This window comes from Numenius arquata, chromosome 15, assembly GCF_964106895.1.
Source record: "Numenius arquata chromosome 15, bNumArq3.hap1.1, whole genome shotgun sequence".
NCBI lineage: Eukaryota > Metazoa > Chordata > Aves > Charadriiformes > Scolopacidae > Numenius > Numenius arquata.
The window spans coordinates 17,291,998-17,315,018 of record NC_133590.1 but is presented as its reverse complement, the minus strand read 5'-3'; the positions used below and the strand labels follow the sequence as shown (position 1 = coordinate 17,315,018).

Below are 23,021 nucleotides of genomic sequence, written 5' to 3'. Positions count from 1 at the left end.
TGCGATGTCTGTCTGTCGTTCCATGAGTTTTGAGTGGAACCAATTCCCACACGGCTCCATCCCACCACCTACAGCAGCACAAACCCACCGCACCGACCCACGGCTCCCTCCATAGTCACGACACCCCCCACTCTCCGCCCCAAAATCCCAAACCTCAACCCGCCTGGTACTGGATTTGGGGTACATGACCATCAGTGACAAACGCCTGGTATTAAACTTCATGTCTGTCTGGGATGATGCGAAATGAACCATTTTGATCTTTAATAGTAGTGAATTATTAGAGTTGTTAAAACCAAATCGCTCCACGAGAGATGCCTCATTATCCCCCTGTTCTTGTATTTCCCAGCACGGATGTAGAACGAGCACCCGCTGTCTCGGGCTGGAGGAGACGGGGCTGCAGGGACAGGCGACGGGGACCATGTCTCAGGTCCCACCGTCACCCCCAACGCTGCCGAGTAACCACAGGCAGCAAAGTCTGAGTGAGCTCTGCAGGAGCCCAGCCAAGGAGAGCCTCGCAGCCAAAGCGATGCCAGAACTGCTAGAAAAGGGGATGTGAAAGCACCAGGGGCAAAGGTTAGCCAAACTGCAACTACTTGGGCTGCTCCATTTCTAAAGAAAATAGCATTATACAACAATATATGTGATAAATGTTTATGTTTCAAAGACAGAGAGGTAATAATACAATAATTACAAGGCCACCATCTGCTGCCAATTCTGTGCCTTAGAAGGGATGGAAAAAAGCCCACAGAAGTTAAAGAACTTTGCAATCAAGCAGAACTAATGAGGAAACAGGGAGATGCGTAACATCGTGCGAGCTAAACCACACTGGAGATAAGACTAAAACTTTACCCTAAATGGACACACCACAGCAGTGAAATCCCTGTTCGGAGTCAGCCAGGGCGTAAGTTCTGTGCACACAGAGACCGAACCCAGGAGCTGCAGAACTGCCAGCTGAAATCACACGTGTGAGAAGTCATTTAATGGATCTTTGATTCCCGACAGTCGTCTTGGGAACTGTGTGTGAGGACTGCCAGCACTGAGTGCCAAAATGCAGACTGTAAGAAGTCAAAAGTTTAAGAAACTCAATGTGAAGGTGCATCCTCTCTCCTTTCTAGGTTTTCTGGCGTTGGTTCCGAGCCACTGCTACTAACAGTCTAACAAGGAAGGTATGAAGCATTCCCCAGGCACACAGCGTTTTCTCCTGATGATAGTAACATAAAGCATAATTAAATCATCACTCATTTTTTGTTTTGGTTTTTTTGTTTGTTTGTTTGGGGTTTTTTTTTGTTTGTTTGTTTTGGTTTTTTTTCCTACTTTTTCTACACTGAACTGATGCAGCTCTAAAAGGTTCTTATGGGTTGGAAAGAACGACATGCAGAAAAAAGCCAGAAACATCATTCTATGTGTCGCCTCCATCTTTTCACTATGGTTGTAAAAATTCTGTCGCAAGAACTGGATGCCAGAACACCCGTGCTGCCGTCACAAAGCCTGTGTACAGAGACAAACCCACCATTTTTCTTACAATCCTCCCCCACCAGCTCCGTTTCAGGGATCGCTTTCCTTCCTCAGCCACGGCGCTGCATGGGGAGCTCCTCCCAGGTTTGCCCGACATAAATCCACCCCCGGGCAGGGAGTCCCCGCTCTCCTGGGGACACCATCACACACCAGCGCTGCGCTCCCCGCTATTCCCAGCACCCGTGTCGAGTGTCGATTCCACCAGCAGCGCTTCTGCTCCCTGCCAGGTTACCCATAGGACGAGCCCACCTCTGAAACCATCTGGGGGCTCCTGGGGACCACCCCCCCTCCCCGCTGTGCCTGGCGTCACCACAGCCCCGGGGCTGCGTCCCACACCTCCACCAACCGCCTTCGTGTCTGTGCGGCGACCAGCTCCAGAGAGTAACTCCATCAACATAATAAAAGCACGTGTTTGGCTGGACTATTTTCCATGGAAAGCAATACTGGTATAAGCAGTTCCCCCCCCTTTATTCACTGATCATGTTGACAGAATTTCTTTTTCCAGGAAGGGCCAGCTCTAGTAAATAGAGGATGAGAAGAAGGCGGCATGCAAAGTAGTATTTATGACAGGAAAGGGAGAATTACAAAGGCGGTTGGGGAATACTGCAAGGAAACATAGTGCCTAGAAATGATGCTAAAATGTGAAACAAGAAACCATGTTATTTCCTGAACTAGGAACTTTGCAAAATACAGAGATCTTCAGAAACACCAACAGCACATGCTCTGTGTCTAGGACTGCTGTCAGCCTCTTTAAAAGCCTTTTTATGCACTATAGTGGCATCAAAAATAAACTTCAATACTATAAAGTATTGTGACCATCTTTTTTAAGAAGTTATAGATATTTTGTTATAGGTCACATCAGTCTTCTCTCCTGTGTTTCCCAACCTAAGATCACAGACGATTACCCCTTTCTCTCACAATCACAGACGAGCAGAGGTCGAGAGGGCTCTCTGGAGGTCGTCTGGTCCCACCTCTGCCACCAGCTCTGCAGAGCCCTGACAGCCAGCGCTTGTCCCTGTCCCCGCAGTCCCCCCCAGCCCTGCCACGGGACCCCGCAGGGCTTCCTTAGCGAGCGGGTTTATCAGAGCAGTCCTGAGCTGAGACAGACTCAGAAACACAGCTCTGTCCTACTGCCCCTCATCTACCGGGACGTCCTGAGTGTCTTCAGCACACAGCTCTAGCACTCCTCACGGGAGATTTGTCCCACCAAGGCTCACTAAAGCTGATAATCTTGTTTTTCTCCTCTTTGATGACAAAGAGAAAAAAAAATCCGGACATCTCTCCTCCCATTCCACACTTCCGGGGCTCCTAGCCAGAGTCATTAAAAAATTAATAAATAAAAGCCTTTCCGGGTTGTTATTCCCCTGGGTTGTACACTACCGAGCCAGGACTTGTGTGTGTGTTGGGGGCTGGTTTTCCCTGTTTGGGCTGCAGGTCCCATCCCAGCCTCTCGCCCCGGGCAGCACTGGTGGCACCGGGCAAAGGGCTCCTCGGAGCCACCAACCACCCCGGGCAGCGTCCTGGGGAAAGGGAAGGCGCTGCTCCACAGAGACCCGCGATTGTCACTGATCCACCTCCAAAGGCTGCTCTTTCTCGTACAGTCTAGCGCTAATCACCCAGAGGAACAGCAGGCCTGGTCACACACCATATGGTCGCGGCAGTGACCACACAATCACTCCTGCTCCGCACTCGTACATCTACCTAAACACCGCTCGCATGGCAGGGAAACTCCTGCTCTGGCACATCCCACAGGCGAGCGAGCTCCAGAGACCTGGAACGCCCGTCCTCAGCCCTCACCACCCCCTGTCACCAGCTCATCGTCCCCAGGGCTGGCACCGCCGCAGACCGTAACACGCTTTCATGAGTGGAAGGTAATTCTGACCCACCAAGAAAATTGTTAGAGGCAAAATACCTTAGACAATCATTTTAAACAAAAGAAAAGACTTTCTGTGCATTCCAACATTCTACTCGTTTTTAAGCGGACACACTTCTGTGAGATCAGCATTTACACGTCCTACGAAGTAAGCACTCTCAGTGAAGATGTAATCCTCATCACGATGGGACCAGCTCACCCCCCCCCCCCCAACACCAGTCAAAAACCCCACCCGGTTCAATTCACCATCTATTGAACTAAACTTGCGAAAGAAATAAGTTTACCGTGAAATGTTCCTGTGATTTATAGTTCTCATCCAGGTAAACTCGAGCTCTGTTGTAGTCTTTCATCGCATCACTTGATAACAGTTCTCTAAAAGAGAAAGAAGAGACAGGAAACATGAAGACGGACGTAAAGACACCGCACCGCTTCAGCATCGCTCTCTGGTCCGTAACGTTCCCAGTATCACCCAGAGGCACCACAGCCCTTCATCCCATTTTGGTGTCAATTTCGGGATGGAAGCCTCCGTGGTACAGCCACCTGCCCGCACGCTTTGGAGCTGGCCACACGGGCTACCCTTTGGAGGGGAATGGTGACACTCCCCAGTGCCACCGGACAGCGCAGTGACCGTCTCCAGACCAGAGGCCCCCGCGACAGGGGACCGGTGCTCAAGGCCGGGGGCACAGCCAGCTCGCGGGGGTACGGCCGCCCCTGCCCGGGAGGATGAGGGTGACACCCCCGCGGCGTTCGGATCAATGCGGGTGCAGCGAGGCCAGCCCCCGGCACGGCCGCCTGCCCCGACCCCGCGGCCACCCCCCGCCGCGCTCCCCGTTGCCCGCACGCCGGCGGGGCAGGGCTGGGGCGGGGGGGGGGAGCCGCTCGCTCCGGAGCGCGGCACCGGCCGGGGCCCGGCGGGGACGGGAGCGGAGCGGCCGCCGCACGGCCCCGGGGCTGCCCGCGCCCGCCGCCGCCAGCAGGGGGCGCTGCTGCACCGCCGCGGGGCGGGCGGGGCCAGGGCCTCGCAGGGGGCGGGGCCAGGGCCTCGCAGGGGGCGGGGCCGGGCGGCTTCACCCTCCACCCCCCGGCAGGGCCCGCGGCGCTCCCGGCGGGCGGGGGGACGGGCGGGGGGGAAGGGACGGCGGAGGGGACGGCGGGCAGACGGACGGGACGGACGGACGGACCATACGTGCCCGCGGGGAGAGCGTCTCGCCCCGTCCGGGCCGCCCCTCGTGAGCCGGGACCTGACGGCCCTCACAGCCCCCGCGCACCCCCTCCTGCCCAGCCCCCGCCGGCGCCTCCGTTAACGAGCTGTTGGGAACGTCGCCGCTCTCAGAAGGCACCGGGACGCGCCCCCCCCCCCCCCCCCCAGCCCCCGCCCCGAGCCCGCAGCGGCTCCCCCAGACGGGACCCCGGCTCCAGGCACAACCGCCTCCGTCCCGGGGCGGCACAAAAGGGGGAGATATATTCCATGTCTTGCCAGGACTTTGATTACTGCTCCCGATTTCTTTGATGCTCCAAAGCAGAAACCCCCGCCCGCCCCCACGGCGCCCCCACGTTCAAAAGCATTTCGAGGCTTACACACTTCACACGGCTTCGGGCTTCTGCTGAAAACTAGATCCCCCGCTAGGTATCGCAGCTCCCCGGTTACTTACTTAACAAACTTGTCCACGTGAGACATGGAAGCTTCATAGTTTTTTCCTCCAAATTCTTGACAGTGTAAAGCCATGAAGTGGGGCTTGTGCGCGTGTACAACCTGCAACCAGCAGAGAAACGAACATCAGCCACGTTGTACCCACAACATCAGCCACACAAATCCGCATGTGCCATCTCCGAGAGGACCACTACCAGCCGTTATCCGAGGCAACTGGCAGAACAGTAATAAGGGGAGCATCATTTCTTATGCACATAAAAGACTCCTAATGCACAATAATTATCTCAAATACTTAGCTAATACTTTTTTTTAAACTATTAATTAGTTCCTAAGCATTTAACGCAGATGTATAACCTCTCCCAAATCATCTCAAATTAGGCCTAACGCCATTAAGATGATCAAAACATCTCCTTGTCTGGCAGTTGGAAGAGTTCAGACACCTGAATTTGTTAAGTTTTTTTTTCCACTTTTACAAAATTATCTCCAATTAGCTCATGATAGAATGCTGATTAGCAGTCATATTTGATATTTTTATTTATTGAGTATCTTATTTACAAAAGTATTTAAACACCACACACACTACGGTGTATATAAACACATGTATCTGATACAGGAGGCACATAAATCCATCGCGGTATTTCAAGTGTTAGTCTTGTATAAGTGTCTTAAATCCTAAATAGTCTAAAAACTCTAGAATGTATGCTTTTTTGGTCATGTACCAGCTCAAATACACAGTATTTATAGATTCACTGCTGCATAAAACACACATTCAATATTATTTTGTCCCAATCGATTTTCTCTGTGTTCGCGGTGTTCAGATCGCAAACACCACCTGCGCCACCGTCCCCCGCTGACACCCAGTCTCTGCAGCCTGTACTTCACCTCCGATTGTCCTGTGAATTACTGGGCACAAGTTACAGAACTATTTCATTTTTTTGAAGGGAAGCAGTCTGAAATAACAAGTAGGGGCTGGTGCAAACACTCAGGGCAAGTGACTCGTTAGAAATCTGCACGACGAGTCACCGCTCTTTGTGACTCGGCAGCCCTCGGAGGCCCCAGCCGGCACAACGGCCACGTTGTCCGCACGGCCATTCCGGGCCAGAATGGCCAGTTTCCAGGAGCTGCCTCCACCAGAATAATAAATCAGCTCCTCTCTGCAGGGTTTGGCAGGTTGGGGGGCTCAGCGTTCCCCATCCTCCCCACTCCTGTGCCGGGGGTGGGGGGCAGAGGGAGGTGCGGGATGGGCACGACGACTGCAACCATTTCGAGAACTCCACCGTGCTGCAATGAAGAATAACTGAAAAAACAACAGGGATAGCTCTCCCTTTCGCTGCTGGCACCCTGAAACTCTGAAAAGGGACAGACACAATAAACCTTTGCAGTCATGCTTTTAATTATGTAAATCAACAGTGACTAACTCTACTGTAAAAAGGCCTTTAAAGATGTTTCTTTCAAAGCACGGCAGAGAGAAATTGTCATCTGACCTGATGAGAGGGTGCAAAATTCCTCATTCCTGACCATGCAAATAATCTCGTTACAAAATCAAGCTAAAGGCAATGAATTAAAGATTAGCAAAATGTGAAATTGGGCAGCTTTCCATTGAGCAGAAGCCAGCAGGAACCCATCCCTGCTTTGAACTGCCACCTCCTCCTGGCAGCAACGTGGCCGCCAGCTCGGGGACCAGCACTCCTGGCACGTGCCATCGAGGGGGATGCCCCGGGGACCCTGCTCTCCCTCCACCATGGGCTCGGGGGGCCACCAGCAGTCACCGCTCACGGGAGCGGCAGGAGGGAGCCCCGGTCCATGGCCGGCAGGGGCACGGGAAGCCCAGCAGCACCTCTGGAATGCCAACACCGAGGGGAATAGGGCGTCCTGCTACCGACAGACCAGGCAGCGAGTTCAGTCAACTACAGCATCTCTGGTCCGGGCCAGGCTTGTGAACAGGAGGTAACGGCCGCTGGTTTCTGAGTGATCTCAACAAGTCACTTCCTCCCCTGTACCTCAGCTTCCCCATCACCAAAACACATCTTGGCACCCACCAGCTTGGTGGGGCCTCGCGAGGTGAGCTACTGACAAGTGTGACTACATAAAGGAAAAAGGTAAACACTCCCTCCCACATAGGTGTCTGTGTATCTTCATGCACTTCAGTGTGCTCATTGGTGCCGGTTTCTGCCCAACACGCAGGATACACAGCGCTCTGGCTTTAGCAAGGGGCTGCCACCAGTAAGGGCCACGGGTGAGCTACAGCAGGACCCAGTGGAAAGTGCAACTGAAAGAAATGAGCGTTTCCACCACACTCCTCCTCCTGCAGCGGGGTGGGTCTGATTCCCCATCACTAGGAAACACCCCATCCCGCAGAGCACCAGCTGCTCACGGGGGACCTGAAGGTGGGACATCCATAAGCACGAAGGGACCACCCGCAGCCTGCAGTCAGAGTCCACTACCAACCAACTAATAATCAAGCATCTTTCTGAAGTTTAACTGGTTGGTTCATTTTCTTCACTATCTTGGAGATAAACATTAACTCAACACAGCCTGCGAAGTCGAACTTCGCAACAGAGCTCGTTTGTGGTCCCTGAACAATGCCCGGTCCCAACTCACCGCGTGCTTTATTGCCCCAAATCAGTTCTGGCTTCCCAGTCCTGATCTTATCTACTTGGATAGCTCTATGAAATTACCATAATTAGAAAACAGTTGTAACTATTTAATCTCATAAAGCAAACATATCCAACTCTTCTTGTTTCAAAGCAACACATCCAGTAACCACTTATTGCAAACAGAAAAACGTGCTGGCTCCTCGCGTTACTCACTTTAACTGCTACAACAGTTCGCTTCATTAAGATCTCTTCTTACACAGCTAATAAAAATAGTAAACTGGTAAGGCAAAAGTAAAATAAATGGTTTCAAGTAGGATACAGGCATAGAGTAGCTCACATTGATGAGCGATGAGTAAGAGGGAGCCTTGACCATGGAGTCCTGCCTGGAGAAGACTCTGGAGGACAACCTTGCTGTGCTACAGCAACAACAGAAACAGCTCCAGACTCTGAACTGAGAGGCAAGATACAGGTTTTTTTATTCATACTCAAATCCCTGACAGTCTGAAATCACAGGAGGTACTAAAATAAATGACATGCCATTTTTAATGAGAAAATGCACTGGCTTAGTAGCAGGGAGAGGCCTTAGTGGCATTCCTTGCAGGTTAAACCTCAAAAACGTACCTGAATATTAGTTATGTCCTCCCATATAATAAATACCCTCCAACTAAAAGCAAATTGGCTCCGCTTCATTACCTTTTACTAGTTTTCTACTGTTATGAAAGAACAAACAGTACATAATAATGAGTAATGAATACTTCGGAGTTGAAAACTCACAGTTGCCAGAGGTTAAGGATCATATACAAGATCACATAAACACGGAATTTGCATCTACAGGAGCACAAAGCTGGGCATTATTCTCCATTTCTGGATACACAAGAACAGGCAAAGGGCCACAATGGGTTGGTTCTTCTTTGGGACATGGGTAATTGAGCAAGATGCTCCCCCATAGTTAAGTACAAATACAAAACTGGTGAAAAATAAAGAGTTAACCTCTTTCCATCCCTATGGGCCCTCATCTGTTTGGACAGGGGACAGGCCGGAGGAAAGTGTCCCCGCGGTGGCGGTGCCCGGCGAGAGCCACGGGGCAGAGCCGGTACTGGGAGGGGACTGACCCCGTGCCGCAGCCACCAGCTCGGCAAACTGCCGGAGAGTCGGGGAGGAGCGAGGGCACCGTGTTAGACCTTGATCCACGCAGGACAGGAGAGGAACTTGAGCCTTGATCTCCCATATCCAGGATCACTTTGTTGTTTTTTTTTTTAAAAAATAATACAGTCAAAATATCAAACTATGAGCTTTACTTTCCTCCTGAACTGTGAAATATATACAAGTCAAATTAGCATTTGTGGTCCTAAAGCATTCAAAGTATTTGCAATTTATATAAATCTGAAGAACAAAAAAAAAAAAGGGGGGGAGAGAGAGAGAGATTTTTACAAGTGCACAGCCAAGCAGTAGTCCAGATAATATAAAATATAGAAATACAAGGAACAGGCTTAACTGACAAATCCAACTTCTAGCTCTCTATGTGATTCAAGAGACTCTGATAACAGCCTTACTGGGTTTTTGCTAAAGCATTCTGAAATTCCCTGTCCCTGGACACAAGACATCTGACACAAGACCTTAGCCACAAGAGAGGACCATCGATAAAACCTGAAAGTGTTCTTCTACAGTTAAGAAATGCTGTAAACAAGGTTGTCTATGGAGCTTGAATTCAGTCCCTCTATCCAGAAAAATTTAGTTGTTATCCATGGTCTGTCTACACCAATGACCTGACAGGCTTGATCCCAGTTGTCCAAAAGTTTTGCATTAAGAAGTGTGGCAGCGAAGCCTCTGCCCCGCCGGCTGAGAGCAGCGAGGCACAGGGGCAGAGGGGACAGGACTCACCGCTGCCGTGCCATCGGAGGGGACGGGGATTCGTCCCCACGGGGGGACAGTGCTGGGCACTCTCCAAGGGAACTATTACTAATGGCCTTCACTTCTGAAGCACAACCACCCCTGGCATCTGATGGACCCAGGGGAGAAGCGTCCCCCCTCCCCTGGCAAATCAAAGCTGCGCTTTGGGGGCATCATCAGGGTTCAGAGAAGGAAAAGCCTGTGTGAGGGGGGTTCCACTGTACGACCTCATCACGCCCAAGTCCCCACAGCGGAACATCACCTCTGGTACCTCACCACACCAGAGGGTGACCACAGCCCAGAAAGGCATTATCTACCAATTGCCACTTAAATTTTAATATAATTCAATGGTGTGCAGCAAACCAAGGACAGGAAGAGACTGAGCTGCAATTACTGATGGGGCTCGCACAGCAGAGAGCTCCACGACCGGCATTTTGAGCTCAAAACTTGTTACCAGCAAGTATGTACACTTATTTTTTCAGATCAGAAATAAGTTATTTTTCTAAGCTTCATTTACAGAAGAGGAAACATTTTTTTCTGGAGCTTTCCTCCAAAACTCAGATGAGGCATACACGTGGAAATTTCCAGCTTAAGCAGGTTGATTTTTTTAACAAAGTTTATGTGGCGGGAGCCAGTAAGAAGGCTTGAGCAAGGAAAAAACGTGTTTCCCAATACAGGCTATGGTTACGTACTGAGGCACACTATAGAAAAAGGAACCAATGCATAAACTGATAAGGGATTTACTTGAAGTCCACACCACAAGATGTGAAAGCTCTGAATAATCCTCCCTGACCAGCCCCTGGCCGCACTGCAGGTCCCCCAGCCACACAGCCCCCAGCGTGGGCACGTCCCCGGCCAGCCGCGAGCCGTCCCGCTGGGGCAGGGATGTCCCACCCCAGCCACCGGCATCGAGCCGTCAGCTTCCAGCAGTGCCACAGCCGCACGGGTGGGTCGCACAGCGCACCCTGTGCTCAGGCTACGGATCCAACCAAACAAAACCCCCCAAACACCCCGTCTGAGGAGAAAGCGCCCATCTGAAACGGCCCGCTGGAGTCTGTAACAGAGCCTTTGGGTTAATCACCCCTTCCAGTTAAACAAACAGGATTAAGTCCACTAAAACAATTAACAAACAAACTTTCTGAGTGGTTCGTGGGGTTTTTATTTGTTTATTTGGGTGGGTTTTTGTTTGGTTTTCCCCTCCCCTCCTCCTTTCTTTAAAAGAGTAACAGAGAAAGTTTCCATATAGCAATACCAAGATGACCTTTAGCTTTTAGGTAAACTTTTAACTTCTGTATTACTAAAATACAGGCTCTAAATATTCTCAAACACATTAAGCAACATGAAAACTGCATTAGGGAAAAAGCCCTCTGCCTCCACACTTGCATCCAAAATGACCGTTTGCCATGAACGGTACAAAAAAGATCATCAGACTAGTTAAGGTTTTCAACAGCTTTAGCTCCTAAACTTCTCCCACCCCAAACGCTAGGTCCACCACAGCTGAAGAAAGTACAAGGGATGGGGATGGAGAGGGTGAAGAGAAAAAGGAAAAAAAAACCCACCCTAAGTAGATCAGTAAATCAACTAAAGCCCCTTCTGTGTGCCCCTGCGGCCCTCCCCCCAAACAGCTTCTTGGGTGCTCCTGAAGCTTCTTGTTCCCCCATATTTTTTCCCTGACATTAAGGCTGCGAGCCGGGATACTGGGCACTCCACACAAGTGGGACAATAATCTGATTTGTATATTCTGTGAATACTCTATAATTTGCATAACCTCTAGTTCATCAAATCATCCAATTTCTTCTGAAGTGCCAAACCCTTCTCCGTCACACACAAAATGCTCCAAACCCCTACCCTCACAACGGGAGTTCGCTCTCCTCCCAACAGCCACTCTTCCTCCTGATCCCCTCTGTGGGAAGCTGAAAAAGAGTCCTTGGAAAGGCTAAACATCGCTCAGCGACAGCTAAAACAATATGCATCAACAGCATGCCTTTCACAGCAATCACTAGAAAGAAAATCAACTCTTTCTCGGGTGAAACCAGGACAGAACCAAAGCAGTTGACCTATTTTTAGGTTTGAAGTCACAGGCACCACTAAGATTTCACTGCGGCACAGGACTCCGCCTTTGCAAGCACAAGCACGTCTTCTTTCAAGCAAAAACGGTTTCAACAAAGTCAGCTGTGACCAACAACTGGAAAGGGACTTGGAGTATAAAACTCAGAGAGAATCATCAAACTGGGAACGAATGGTTTACCCGCGGCACGGGACACCCGGCACGTCCGTGCAGCTTCTCGGGGCAGGGGCTCACACTCATCGCACTCCACTTTATGTGTAAATACCGGTACCGTGCATCCGCCTACGGCAGCACCACCGCATGCACGGAAACGTAGATCTGTCGTGTCTACAGCTACTGATTTAATCACTGGGGGTATTTAATCACTGCCATAATCCTTGCACAAAGAAGAAAGAGACTGCAACAACAAACAAATAAATGAAGAAATAACTTCATCTGTATTGGAAGTTCTAACCTACCCCCCATCCTCAAGTCAAAGCACACTTTAGACAGTGGGTAAACATGACCCCTCACCGTCCCTGCCAACTCCAAGCTTAACCAGTGAAAGAGCGACGTCGGATGGCAGCAGCTCCTGGAGTGCTCCTTCTCCTCCCCTTCTCCAGGTGAGCAGCAAAGCACAGCTTGTACCTCCTCTGCCCCAGGACACCACCCTGTGGCCTCTGTCGGCCTCCTAACAAGGCTCCAAGGGAGCTGCCAGCCCCGGGTCACCTTCCCGCGGTCCCTTTGCCCCGTCCCAGGGCTGTGCCACAGCAGGACAGCCCCGTCCACCGCCTGTGCCCTCCCGGGGACCAGACCCCGCGTCCGGGGGCGTTCAGAGGGGACGGCAGGAGCGGGGGGGGGCACGGGTATGGGCAGAGCCCTGACCCTGCCGAGGAGGGCTGGGAACTGGCATGGGATGGGAGCCCCTGCCCAGACTTTCCAAACGCTACAGATCAAGGAGAGATACTCCTGGCCACCTTATTCATCATTACAAATTAAAAAAATCAGTTCAGCGATGCTGAGTCAAGAGGCAATAAGATGCAAAATCTGATGACAACTATAGGAGAAAAAAAAATAATCCACTAGGCCAATTCTCAAACCGCCATATTTCAAGACAGTAAGCTCCCACAGCCTAGCTTTTTGGAGATGAATTAAACACAATTCTTCACTTTCCTGTAGGGCAGGTTCTTTTCTGGCTTCACAGAGGAAAGCTGAAAACACAAATTCAAGGAATTCCAAAGCCAGAGCACAGAAATCACAAATGGAGATACTCCGCGCTCCTCCTGAAGAGTATCACTACTCAACAAGCTGCTCAGAAAAATAACTCTTCAAACAAATCACCACCTTGTCCTACACTAAGGCAGAGGCTGGAGGCTGCCATCACACCGATCCTTCGCCCACCACCTCTGGGCATGGGGCACGGCAAAGAAGGGGGAACGTGGGAGGGGAGCTGACATTTGCTTCTTTCTGCTTTATAGGTTAATTTAAAATTTGCCAACTTCAAAGTTAACACTGTAATCCACAGAGGAGAAGGAACATGGTGTTCCTCGACCACTTGGCGAATGTTTTTGATGATAGTGTGCTTTAATTAGGTGACGTACTTTGATCAGTGCGCTAAGCACTCACAGAGAGGTGGATGGATCTGTCAGAAGCCTCTTCTTGCTCCTGAAGCATCTCGCTACTGGAGCCCTACCGGTGACACTGACTTTCTTTTTCTATTACTACTATTTTGCAAAAGCCGGGTGGCCGTAAGCTTCTTGTTTATCTACGTGCAGTGAGAATACACCACCTACGGCTTATATCATAAGGAAAAGCGTTATGCAGCCCCCAAGTGAATGCCATGGCTTCACCTACTGGATCAAATGGAAAAAGCAGAGCAGCGAGGAGGAAAAGCTTCACTGTAAATTTAGCGATGGGAAAGCAGCCGGCCCCTCCTTCCCCCCAGGAGCCCGTTGCCAGTGGCACGTCACGGGCAGCGTCTATTCCAGTGCTGCAGGACACGCGTGGGAAAGGCTTCCCCACCCCCCGGGAGCACGCCAAATGCCAATACCTATAAATATCTGCAATCGAGCTCAGTTCAACCCTTCCTTCATCTTGTTTTAGTTTTCCTTGGGGCAAAAGCAGCAAATAACAGCAAACTGGTAGAAAATTACCCAGTACGTGATAGATCAATTTTAAACTACCAAATCAGATGTCACCCAAAATGCAGGCTCCACTTTCACAAAACTGAGACCAATGAGTCCAAGGAAAACAGATCGGACAAAACAGCATCTCTCGGCTGCACCAACCGCGCTGATGGTCAACAAAAGCCACCAAGTAGCCACAGGCTGGTACACTGTAAGCTGGCATTAAAAACATCCCTGGAAATTTACTTAAAATATTCTTTCCTGTTTGTATTTCTTAGACAAACTCTATAATCTAACAGATTATATTTTTCATGTTAATAATGTAGGATATTTGTAGATCAATGGCAAAAGTTTAAAAATTTTAGCAAGTGACATTTGTTAAATTTAAGTCCATATGCTACCACATTCTCAGAAATGCATATAATTAATATAATTACATATAAGCTAATTATATATAAGCATATAATTAATGATGATACATAAATGAAGTGACTTCTATATACCTGTCACAGCAATTAAAATCCCATATTTTAATTTACTGGAACTTAAAAACAAGCCCCCCAAACGCTCCTTTTGTTCTTTGACATTAATTCAAAGGCATGTTTCCATTATGGGTTTAATTTCTAGAAACATTTTAAACTTAGAGTGCTAATTGTACTTCCTTTTTCGTGGAGATTATTTTGACTGCTTACAAAAGGACTTCATCCTCAGAAGTTATGCAAACTGTATTGACACAACTACATATGCAAATTGAGTTCCTCAGAAGAATGGAAAAAAATTGTGGTCTGCGGTTTATCTGGGTTTTGAGTTTACGAAGAAGCAATAAGAGTCATTTTCCAGTACTTCTGGTGAACTTCAGTTTGCAGAGCTTTTCAACAAAGCATGCAGAATTCAAGTAAAAAAAAATAAATTACGAATTCTGAAGTTGTCCATTTGCTCGGTCACTCCATGGCCTGGTATCAGGGCTGTGCCCAGGCCACTTTTGGGACAAGTGTGTTGGTCTCTTCCCTCAGGAGCTTTTATCAAGTTTTATTCCACTTCCCAGCGCGCTTGGGAACAGGCGCCAGTGGAGTGAGCAAGGAGGGCCCAGGGCTTGGGAAGGGGTGTTCCTCCACACACCCCGCGCCTGCCCTCACCAGCACCCCCACAACTGCCAACCACCGCCTTTGGGGTTTTTCTTTCCTTCTTTTTCTTTTAAGCACAGCTCTCTCAGGCAGCAGATACGGAGGGGCAGAGGCACAGAGAGGGAGCAGGGGGCAGCTGAGGGGTGGGTTCAGGGCTACTTGAGCTACACTTTGGCTGGTCCGGACCCTGCGCTCAGAAATCCCCAGAGACATACTCTTTTGGAGTGGTTTTGACTATAAAATAATTAGTTACTTCAACTTCAAAATCAAAAGATCTTCACATTATTAATTAAGCCAACAAGCAAACATGCATAAAAGTGCGTGAGAAAAAAAATTTTACCTTACCTGATAAAATTCCCGAAGCCAATTCTTCTGTAAATTTTCTGGCTGAAAAAGAAAATACAAAAATGAATTAAGAATGAGAGTAATATATTTTTATAATAATATCCCAATATTTATTGCTTTCCTCAGTGCATTCAAGTGGGAAGTTTTTCCCACAACTGAAGAAAATCAGTAAAAACATGAGGATGTTCCACCACAAGTGCCCATGGACAGAACTCTTTTTTTTATTTCTGAGTCCCCTCGTCTCAGATTGTCACTCAGAAAGTATATTTTGTATAGGACTTCGCAACGTTCATACACATGCAAGGTTATCAAGCAATTAAACCAGCGACTTGATGCATATTGAGATCTGTGCTTTTAGAAGTGGAGATTCCTTGGCTGGAAATGAAACTCTCTAGAGTTTCTGGTGGCACCCCGCTCTCCCCACCCGACCTTCTCGTGACAGGGATTTTCTGCTAACGAGCGGGCAGAGGGAGGACCACACTGGTGCGGGATGCTCCAGCACTCGAGAGCCCCTGGCAAGGCCAACTGGGAGAAGATTTTCCAGATTGATACAGAAGTTACGAAAACTGAAGCAGCAAAAATCTGGCAAGTACAAAGTTCTGCCTTTTCAGAACAAAACCCATCCCATAAACGATTACGGAGACAGACAACCAATTTTCACACACTGTATGTACAGCTAAGAGAAACATTTCTTTTATCTTCAACACCACCACTTCTGGATAATTTCTGCATCATAGTGGGGAATAAAGACCCAATCCTCTAAAGACCCAGTCCCTCCAAAAATGTCATCTTATTAACTGGTTATTGAGAACCTTAACTCTTCTCCTACTCATTCTGAACTCAATGAGACAACCCCTAAGGAACAGTGAGGAAGGACTGTCGCTTTTACAAAAGCAGCAGCAAGAAAACAAGTGAACCAGGAGCTGCTCTGATTTCAGGCCGACTTCTAACCCGAACTTAGGAAAATAGCACAGGATTTATTGTTTTTGGTTTGTTTTTTTTTTTTTTTAACCACTCTACAAAACAGATATGAACTGGGAACATGCCTTGTATACGATTTGTGTATGAGCTAAACCAAAAGTCCAGATTCAAACTATCAAGAAAGCAAGATGTTGGGGATTTTGAAATTTCTAATTAGAATTTTCTGGTAGTTATGAAAACTAGATGAGCAAGTCCTGTGTTAGGCCCCAAGCAGACTTCAGTGCTGTGTATTTGTTTTCAAAACAAAGTACAGCCTTACTCAGTAGGTAACAGGCAATTTTCATGTTAACAAACAAACCCCACGCACTCCTCACTTCTCTTTATTTTATTTATGCCAGTAGCAAGATGTCCTGGGGACCTCTTAAGTTTTAAGAATAATCCAAAATTAACAGAAGTCAGTCATTTTTGTAAACCCACCAAAGCAAACCAAACCCCACTTCAGTCTGTATTTATGGACAGGAGCTACATATGGGTGACAATACCTCAAGAATGGGTCATTTGGGTGACAATACCCCAAGAATGCAAACCCAAACTTGAGGCAAATGAGCTCCAGAGCACAGGACTCTCCACCGAGACCTCACCTAGTTTCAGACACAGACTTTCTATGTTAAGCACAAACATCAGGTTTTTAATTTAGCATGTTTTCAGATTTTCAGTTAAACCTGAGTGCGAGTCTGCAAATAAAGATGGCGCAGCTACTCATGGTAATTTATATGAGGTACGGCTTTTTAAGGGAGAAGAAATTGCCTCCAGTCCCCCTGTGGCACCACCACATCCTTCCTGGTTTTCCCACTCATGGTAATTCTGCAACCCAGCCCTCTGCCTCGAACTCCTCCCCAGTCACCTCCCTATAGATGAAATAATTTTAAGTTTTGAAGGACTGGAGATAACAATCAAGTGGAAAGGTAATTTATCTTCCTCTTATTTTCCTTTCTAAAAATAGGCAAATCACATTGCATGTCTTCCAGACTCTGGCTTCCTTCCCATCCTTTCTCTCCACACTCTGTCCTTCATTAAATTATCTAATTCTTTTTGTAATGTAACCAAAATTAATCTTTTCCTTGTCGTCTTCAGCACTAGGTTCTTTTATACCCATCCACTGATGAACCCGTTTCTCCCCACTGACTAACCCAAACCCTTCCTCATCAGCCTCCTCGTTCCGGCTGCCCCAGCTCCAGCCCCACAGCACCCTGTTCGCTCCAGGTCCTCCTCCCCTGCCCCACACCAGCTCTGCTCGTGCCCTTGGGGATCCACCAGAGAGCAACAGGCTCAAGGAACACCAGGGAAGACCAAGAAAGATGCAAAGAAAGGTCTGATCATCCTTTCGGAAGGCGTCTCTCTCCTGAGAGCCAAGCGCTTCTCTCTCGCGCCATCCTGCTCCCCACAGCTTCATTAGCAGCCTTTGCCTGCTCCAAATGCGGTGGTCACAAGCCCAGCAGATGCCCACAGGCTGCCTCCTCAAAGGCATACAAAAGCTGGGGGGGGGGGTTCACTACTCTTCAGGCTGTGCTGCTGTAGTTGAGCCCAGCAAACACCCCGGAGCCCTGGGGAGCACGTCCTGGTTCCATCCAAGGGCACACATTCTGACCAACAGGGACACAAACCCTACCCCCGAAACAAGAACAACTTTCCTTGGCACAGGAGGGACAAGGACCTGTTGGAGAGGGGCCAGAGGAGGCCATGGAGATGCTCCAAGGGCTGGAGCCCCTCTGCTGTGAGGGGGGGCTGAGAGGGTTGGGAGGGTTCAGCCTGGAGAAGAGAAGGCTCCGGGGAGACCTTAGAGCCCCTTCCAGTCCCTAAAGGGGCTCCAGGAGAGATGGGGAGGGACTCTGGATCAGGGAGGGGAGCCATAGGAGGAGGGGGGAGGGTTTGACACTGAAAGAGGGGAGACTGAGATGAGATCTGGCCAAGAAATTCTTTGCTGTGAGGGTGGTGAGAGCCTGGCCCAGGTTGCCCAGAGAAGCTGTGGATGCCCCATCCCTGGAGGGGTTCAAGGCCAGGTTGGAGGGGGCTTGGAGCAACCTGGTCTGGTGGGAGGTGTCCCTGCCCAGGGCAGGGGGTGGCACTGGATGGGCATTAAGGTCCCTTCCAACCCAAACCATTCCATGATTCTGTGATTCTTTTTAGTCTGTAGAACACATGGGATCCATGTTAAAGTCACAGGACACGTGCATCACTGCTCCCTTCAATTAAAACCCATTTTGACCTTTTCCTGGAATCCCGAGTGCCACTAAAACCATCTTTTCATGCCCAGTTTCCATTTGAAGTCTATTTATGTCACACTGGCTACTGTATTGGTCAGTTTTGTAAGAAAAAACAACTTGTGAACACATGGACACCACATGGGCTGGTAATATCCCGAGAACAAGCGGCTTTTCAAAACGAATATACAAGTAGCCTCTTCTACCCAGTGTTTCCATTTCCTACAAAATTACACCCAACAGCCAAAAGAAAGCTTTAAGTCTGTTACAAAAATATATTCAGACAGGGAAGAAGTCTTTTCAGAGAAGGAAAAAGAGAAAATATATTTAGTCAGAGTAAGAAGCCTTTCATTCCAGAAGAAAAAAAGGAAAGTGAACTAAATGAAACCAAATTAACAGCCTGGCAAATTTCTTCTTAGTTTCATTCAGAGGGAAATGGAAGAAGTAGATGAATTATAGAAAGCAGGTTCTATTTTGTGAAGTTTATTTTTAGCTAAGAATAGGCTCATTTTTTAAGCTAAAAGAAAAATTCTTGACTCACTTTGTGAAAACTCTCTGAGCTCCAAAATGAACGCAGAGAACTGGCTGTTTGGACACACCGACCTGAACTGAAAGTGCCACCAACCAAAGCTTCTGACCGCCCGACTGAAGCGGCGAGAGCCCTGCGTGGGCCGAGGGTTCCCCAACGGCCCCGAGCTCGGGGGCTCCCTGTCACCGCACCGTCCCCCCGCAGTCCCAGGCAGAGCCCTTTCCACTCCCCCTTCCATCTGTTCTCCATTCAGAGAAAAACGTGAGAGAGGGGCTATTTTTCCCTGCATTTGCTGTATCTGGTTTCCTACTTATTTAATGAAAAGCAAAGCCTTTCATCAAGCTCTGTTTGACCACTGTTACCAGGCTTACTCAAAAACTGGTTTCAGGTCCATCAACACGACCATTACAGAGATTTCACTGGAATTGTTTACATTAAGATTTTTACATCAAGATTTTAGATCTCCTATAGTACCTTTAAAAGCTTACTGGCAACTTCTTAGCATTTATATTCAAAGACCTATTTGATTTAAATCTTTTTTTACCTTCAAATAGACTTGTAGGTACTCCTGTTGCTATGCTCTCAATACCAGAATACACAGACGATGATGAAGAAACCCACATCAAATGGGTACGATTATTGTGGCGTTTTGTACCAACTTAAATTCACAGCTGACAAACAAGAAGATGACACCCTGCACGTTATGTGCACAGTATTGGTTCACCAGATTTCAAAGTCAACGTAGACAACACAACCAGGATCAAACAGGAAGATAAGAATTACTCATGAGTCTAAAGAAAACTTCCAAGGAAAAGTGCAGATTCTTCCAAATCTGAACTTTTACTTAAATGCTGTGCTTTTTATTACATACATTTGCACAGACCACTTCCAAATGCAAATGCAGTGTCAGAGCTTTCCCGAGTCGCAGCAGAGAGAGAAGGGAGCCCCCTCCTGCTGCTGTGACACAGAGAGTGACGGTCTCCAAGTTTGAGAAACAAATGCATGGGAGAAGTAAAATAATCAGAGCGATTAACGCGGTGGAAAAAATGGGGTTTTGGACACACAAGTTTTTCATTGTAAAGCTGAGGGCAGTTTCACTCCTGGGCTGAGAAAAGCAGTGGCTCGTTGGACACTGAACCAAGGCAAAAGACAACACAGAGGCGGCGCTGGGGGAGAGGAGGAGCGAGGAAGAGGAAGGGACCGCTGCCCACCCTTCCTCTTAGGTGGGACGCGAGTCTCCCTGCCAGTGCCAGGGGGGACAGACACAGCACAGAGGGCAAGCGCCGAGGAAGGGAGAGGGTCTGTGCTGCTGGTGGCCTCCTGCCTGAAGAAGGGCGTAAGTCTCAGCACCAAGAGTCTTCTCCCCATCACGGCAGGGTGGCAGAACTCCAGGAGAGGGGTACGTTACCGGGGCAGGCTGACGGACAGTCTGCCCTGCGCTGAGCCCAGGGGACACAGCCCCGCTGGCACCGGCGCTGCTGCAGCGTTGGGCTGGCGTTCCAGGGCCGAGGACAAAACTGAAATTGGTCACCTAATTCAGCGTAAACAATGCCTGCATTTAATAAAGGATGATTCAAGGGCAGTGACTAAAAGCAATCTATTATTCATGTGAACAATTAAATCTCAGGAAGAAGTTTATGAATCACGTGCAATACACAAGTTTGTAACACAACGTTTCCCACCCCCAAGCACAAGGATGGAAGCTGCACTGGGAGCCTGTGGCCGCAGCGCTGGAGCCAACATCAGGGATGGCACAGGGCGGCAGGTCAACGTGGCACCAGAACAGCCCTTCCTGGGATCTGCCCTCGCTCGGCATCACCAGCAGCACCCTCCATGCCCTGGGAAAACCACCGGGAGAGAAGCTCGAGACTTGTCCATGCTGTTACTCAGCAAGGCTCCAGTTCAGCCACTCGTACAAACACATTTGTGCCCATCTCTGCTGGAAGCAGGACATGCCCGAGCCGCAGCACGGGGTCCGATGCTGTGCCGGGGGGACTGGGTCAGTTGCCGCGCCAGGGAGTGATGGGGGGTTTTCACCCCTGTACCTCCAGTGACACCCAGCACCTCTGGCCAAGCAGCTGCCCCATGGAGAGAAGCCCAGCAGCACCATGGGCTGTGTTCTCCACCACGGGAAGGTGCCAAACAGGAGCATCGGGGCAGGGAGGCTCCTGCCTGCCCAGGGCCGGGGACACGGCGTGGAGACCAAGACCCCCAGCTCCTCCCCGCGGGCCTGGGCAGTGCCCGGGCTGAACAAAACACTTCACCTGAAAAACTACTTACAGCTTGAGTCACCAGCGCAAAACCCCCTCCGCAGGCAGCGCTGGGGGATTTATCCGGTTAATGCCCACCCACGGGCTCCCACAGTGGCCAAATTCCCAGGGAACACATTCCCGGCCCCAGGACAGCCCCACTGAGAACCACAGCCCCAGGCGCCAGCACCCCAGCCCTCCTCGGCCCGTGGGTATTGCTGTATGCCTCCACTGACAGAGGCTGTTAACTAGCCAGCTCACAGCTTTAATAACGGGTACAACCCTGTTGGTTTTTTTTTTTAAATAAAAATTGTCTGACAAGCTGTAGACCAACACCATCCACAGAGGCACCCTCTTTCCTCAGCCTGTATCACTTGCATCAAATAATATCTGAAATGGGCAGCTGTGACACAAGAGTCACTCTAACCATGGATTGTGAACAAAACAAAACACACACAAAAAAAAAAAAAAGGCAAAAGCAAACATTTACTCTTTTCCTTCATAATGCCATACTGCTCATATATATGTATGTATGAAAACCTAGTAAAGCAGCAGACTTAGGAAAGGTGCGTGTGTATCTAAGTGCACACACACACATACCTGTGTGTATTTACATATACACATATGTATATATTCCAAACAAAGCATCAACATCTGTCCCAAGTCTGTTGCTTTCTTAGTTAATCCAGTGTCAGAGACTGGAAGAAAGAGACTTCTCTCAACACTAATGAAGCTCAGCTTTCAATTATGGAATTCCCACGCTATAACTAATTGAAGATACATTTTCTTTCATAACTATTTTTAGCAGACTTAAATAACAGGTCACTTTCTTAAGGATTACACTGGCATGGAGCAACAAGACTTTCAGACATCTGGAATTGTTTATGCAAAAAATCACAGAATCACAGAATATTTTTGGTTGGATGGGACCTTTGAGATCATTGAGTCCAACCAACCAACAAAAAAAAAAAAAAAAAATCCCAGAACACCAAACACCAAAATCAAAACAAAACAAATGCCCACAACCACGCACCACCCCACTCACAAACAGCCACAACCCAACAATCTCGGGCACTAGAGCATGCCCTGAAGTGCCATGTCTACACGTTTCTTAAACACCTCCAGGGATGGCGACTCCACCACCTCCCTGGGCAGGCTGTTCCAGTGCCTGACCACCCTCTCAGTAAAGTAATTCTTCCTAATATCTAATCTAAACCTCCCCTGCCCCAACTTCAGACCATTTCCTCTGATCCTGTCATTATTCCCTTGGGAGAAGAGGCCAACACCCACCTCTCTACAACCTCCTTTCAGGTAGTTGTAGAGGGCAATGAGGTTCCCCCCTCAGCCTCCTCTTCTCCAAACTAAAAATATATACATATACAATATAATATATAATATTATTAATAACATATATAATATATACATATATAAAAAAATAACACAGTATATCTGAGGGCAGCAAGAGCAGGTTCACGCAGGTCTAACATACATCTAGATATACCCTTAAAAGAAGTGAAGTTAAACCATTTTAAACAACAGAGACCAGACCTCGACCCTGTCGAGCTGATCCGACCTCCGTCCACAGCCCACGTGTAGGATAAACCCAGCCAGACCCAGCACAGTACAGTGACATCCGATGAATAATGATTTACTAATTTACTAATCATTATTACTGAACTGCAAAGACTGGAATAAAAAAAGCCATGAGCTTAACTACCCTGACCCTAGCAAACTCCCAACGTATTTCAAAATTTAACTTCTGTTACCAACATCTTATTGAAAGATTAAAGGCTCCTGGATATCTGAATAACCAGCGTGTTAAGAGTATTAACAAGAGTTAATCCAACATCCAGTATTTACAACATCACACAAGCTATAATTGTTAGCAAATAG

General features: G+C 48.6%; 1 protein-coding gene across 1 annotated transcript in view; it reads right to left on the bottom strand.

Moving 5' to 3' along the window:
- Positions 1-23,021, bottom strand: part of INPP5A (inositol polyphosphate-5-phosphatase A) — a 186,106-nt gene that overhangs the window by 127,548 nt on the left and 35,537 nt on the right. The window contains exons 2-4 of the mRNA XM_074158974.1: positions 15,169-15,210; positions 5,041-5,141; positions 3,673-3,760 (exon numbers count right to left, since the gene is read on the bottom strand). Coding sequence (XP_074015075.1) covers positions 3,673-3,760; positions 5,041-5,141; positions 15,169-15,210 — 231 coding nt within the window. The remainder of the gene's footprint in view (positions 1-3,672; positions 3,761-5,040; positions 5,142-15,168; positions 15,211-23,021) is intronic.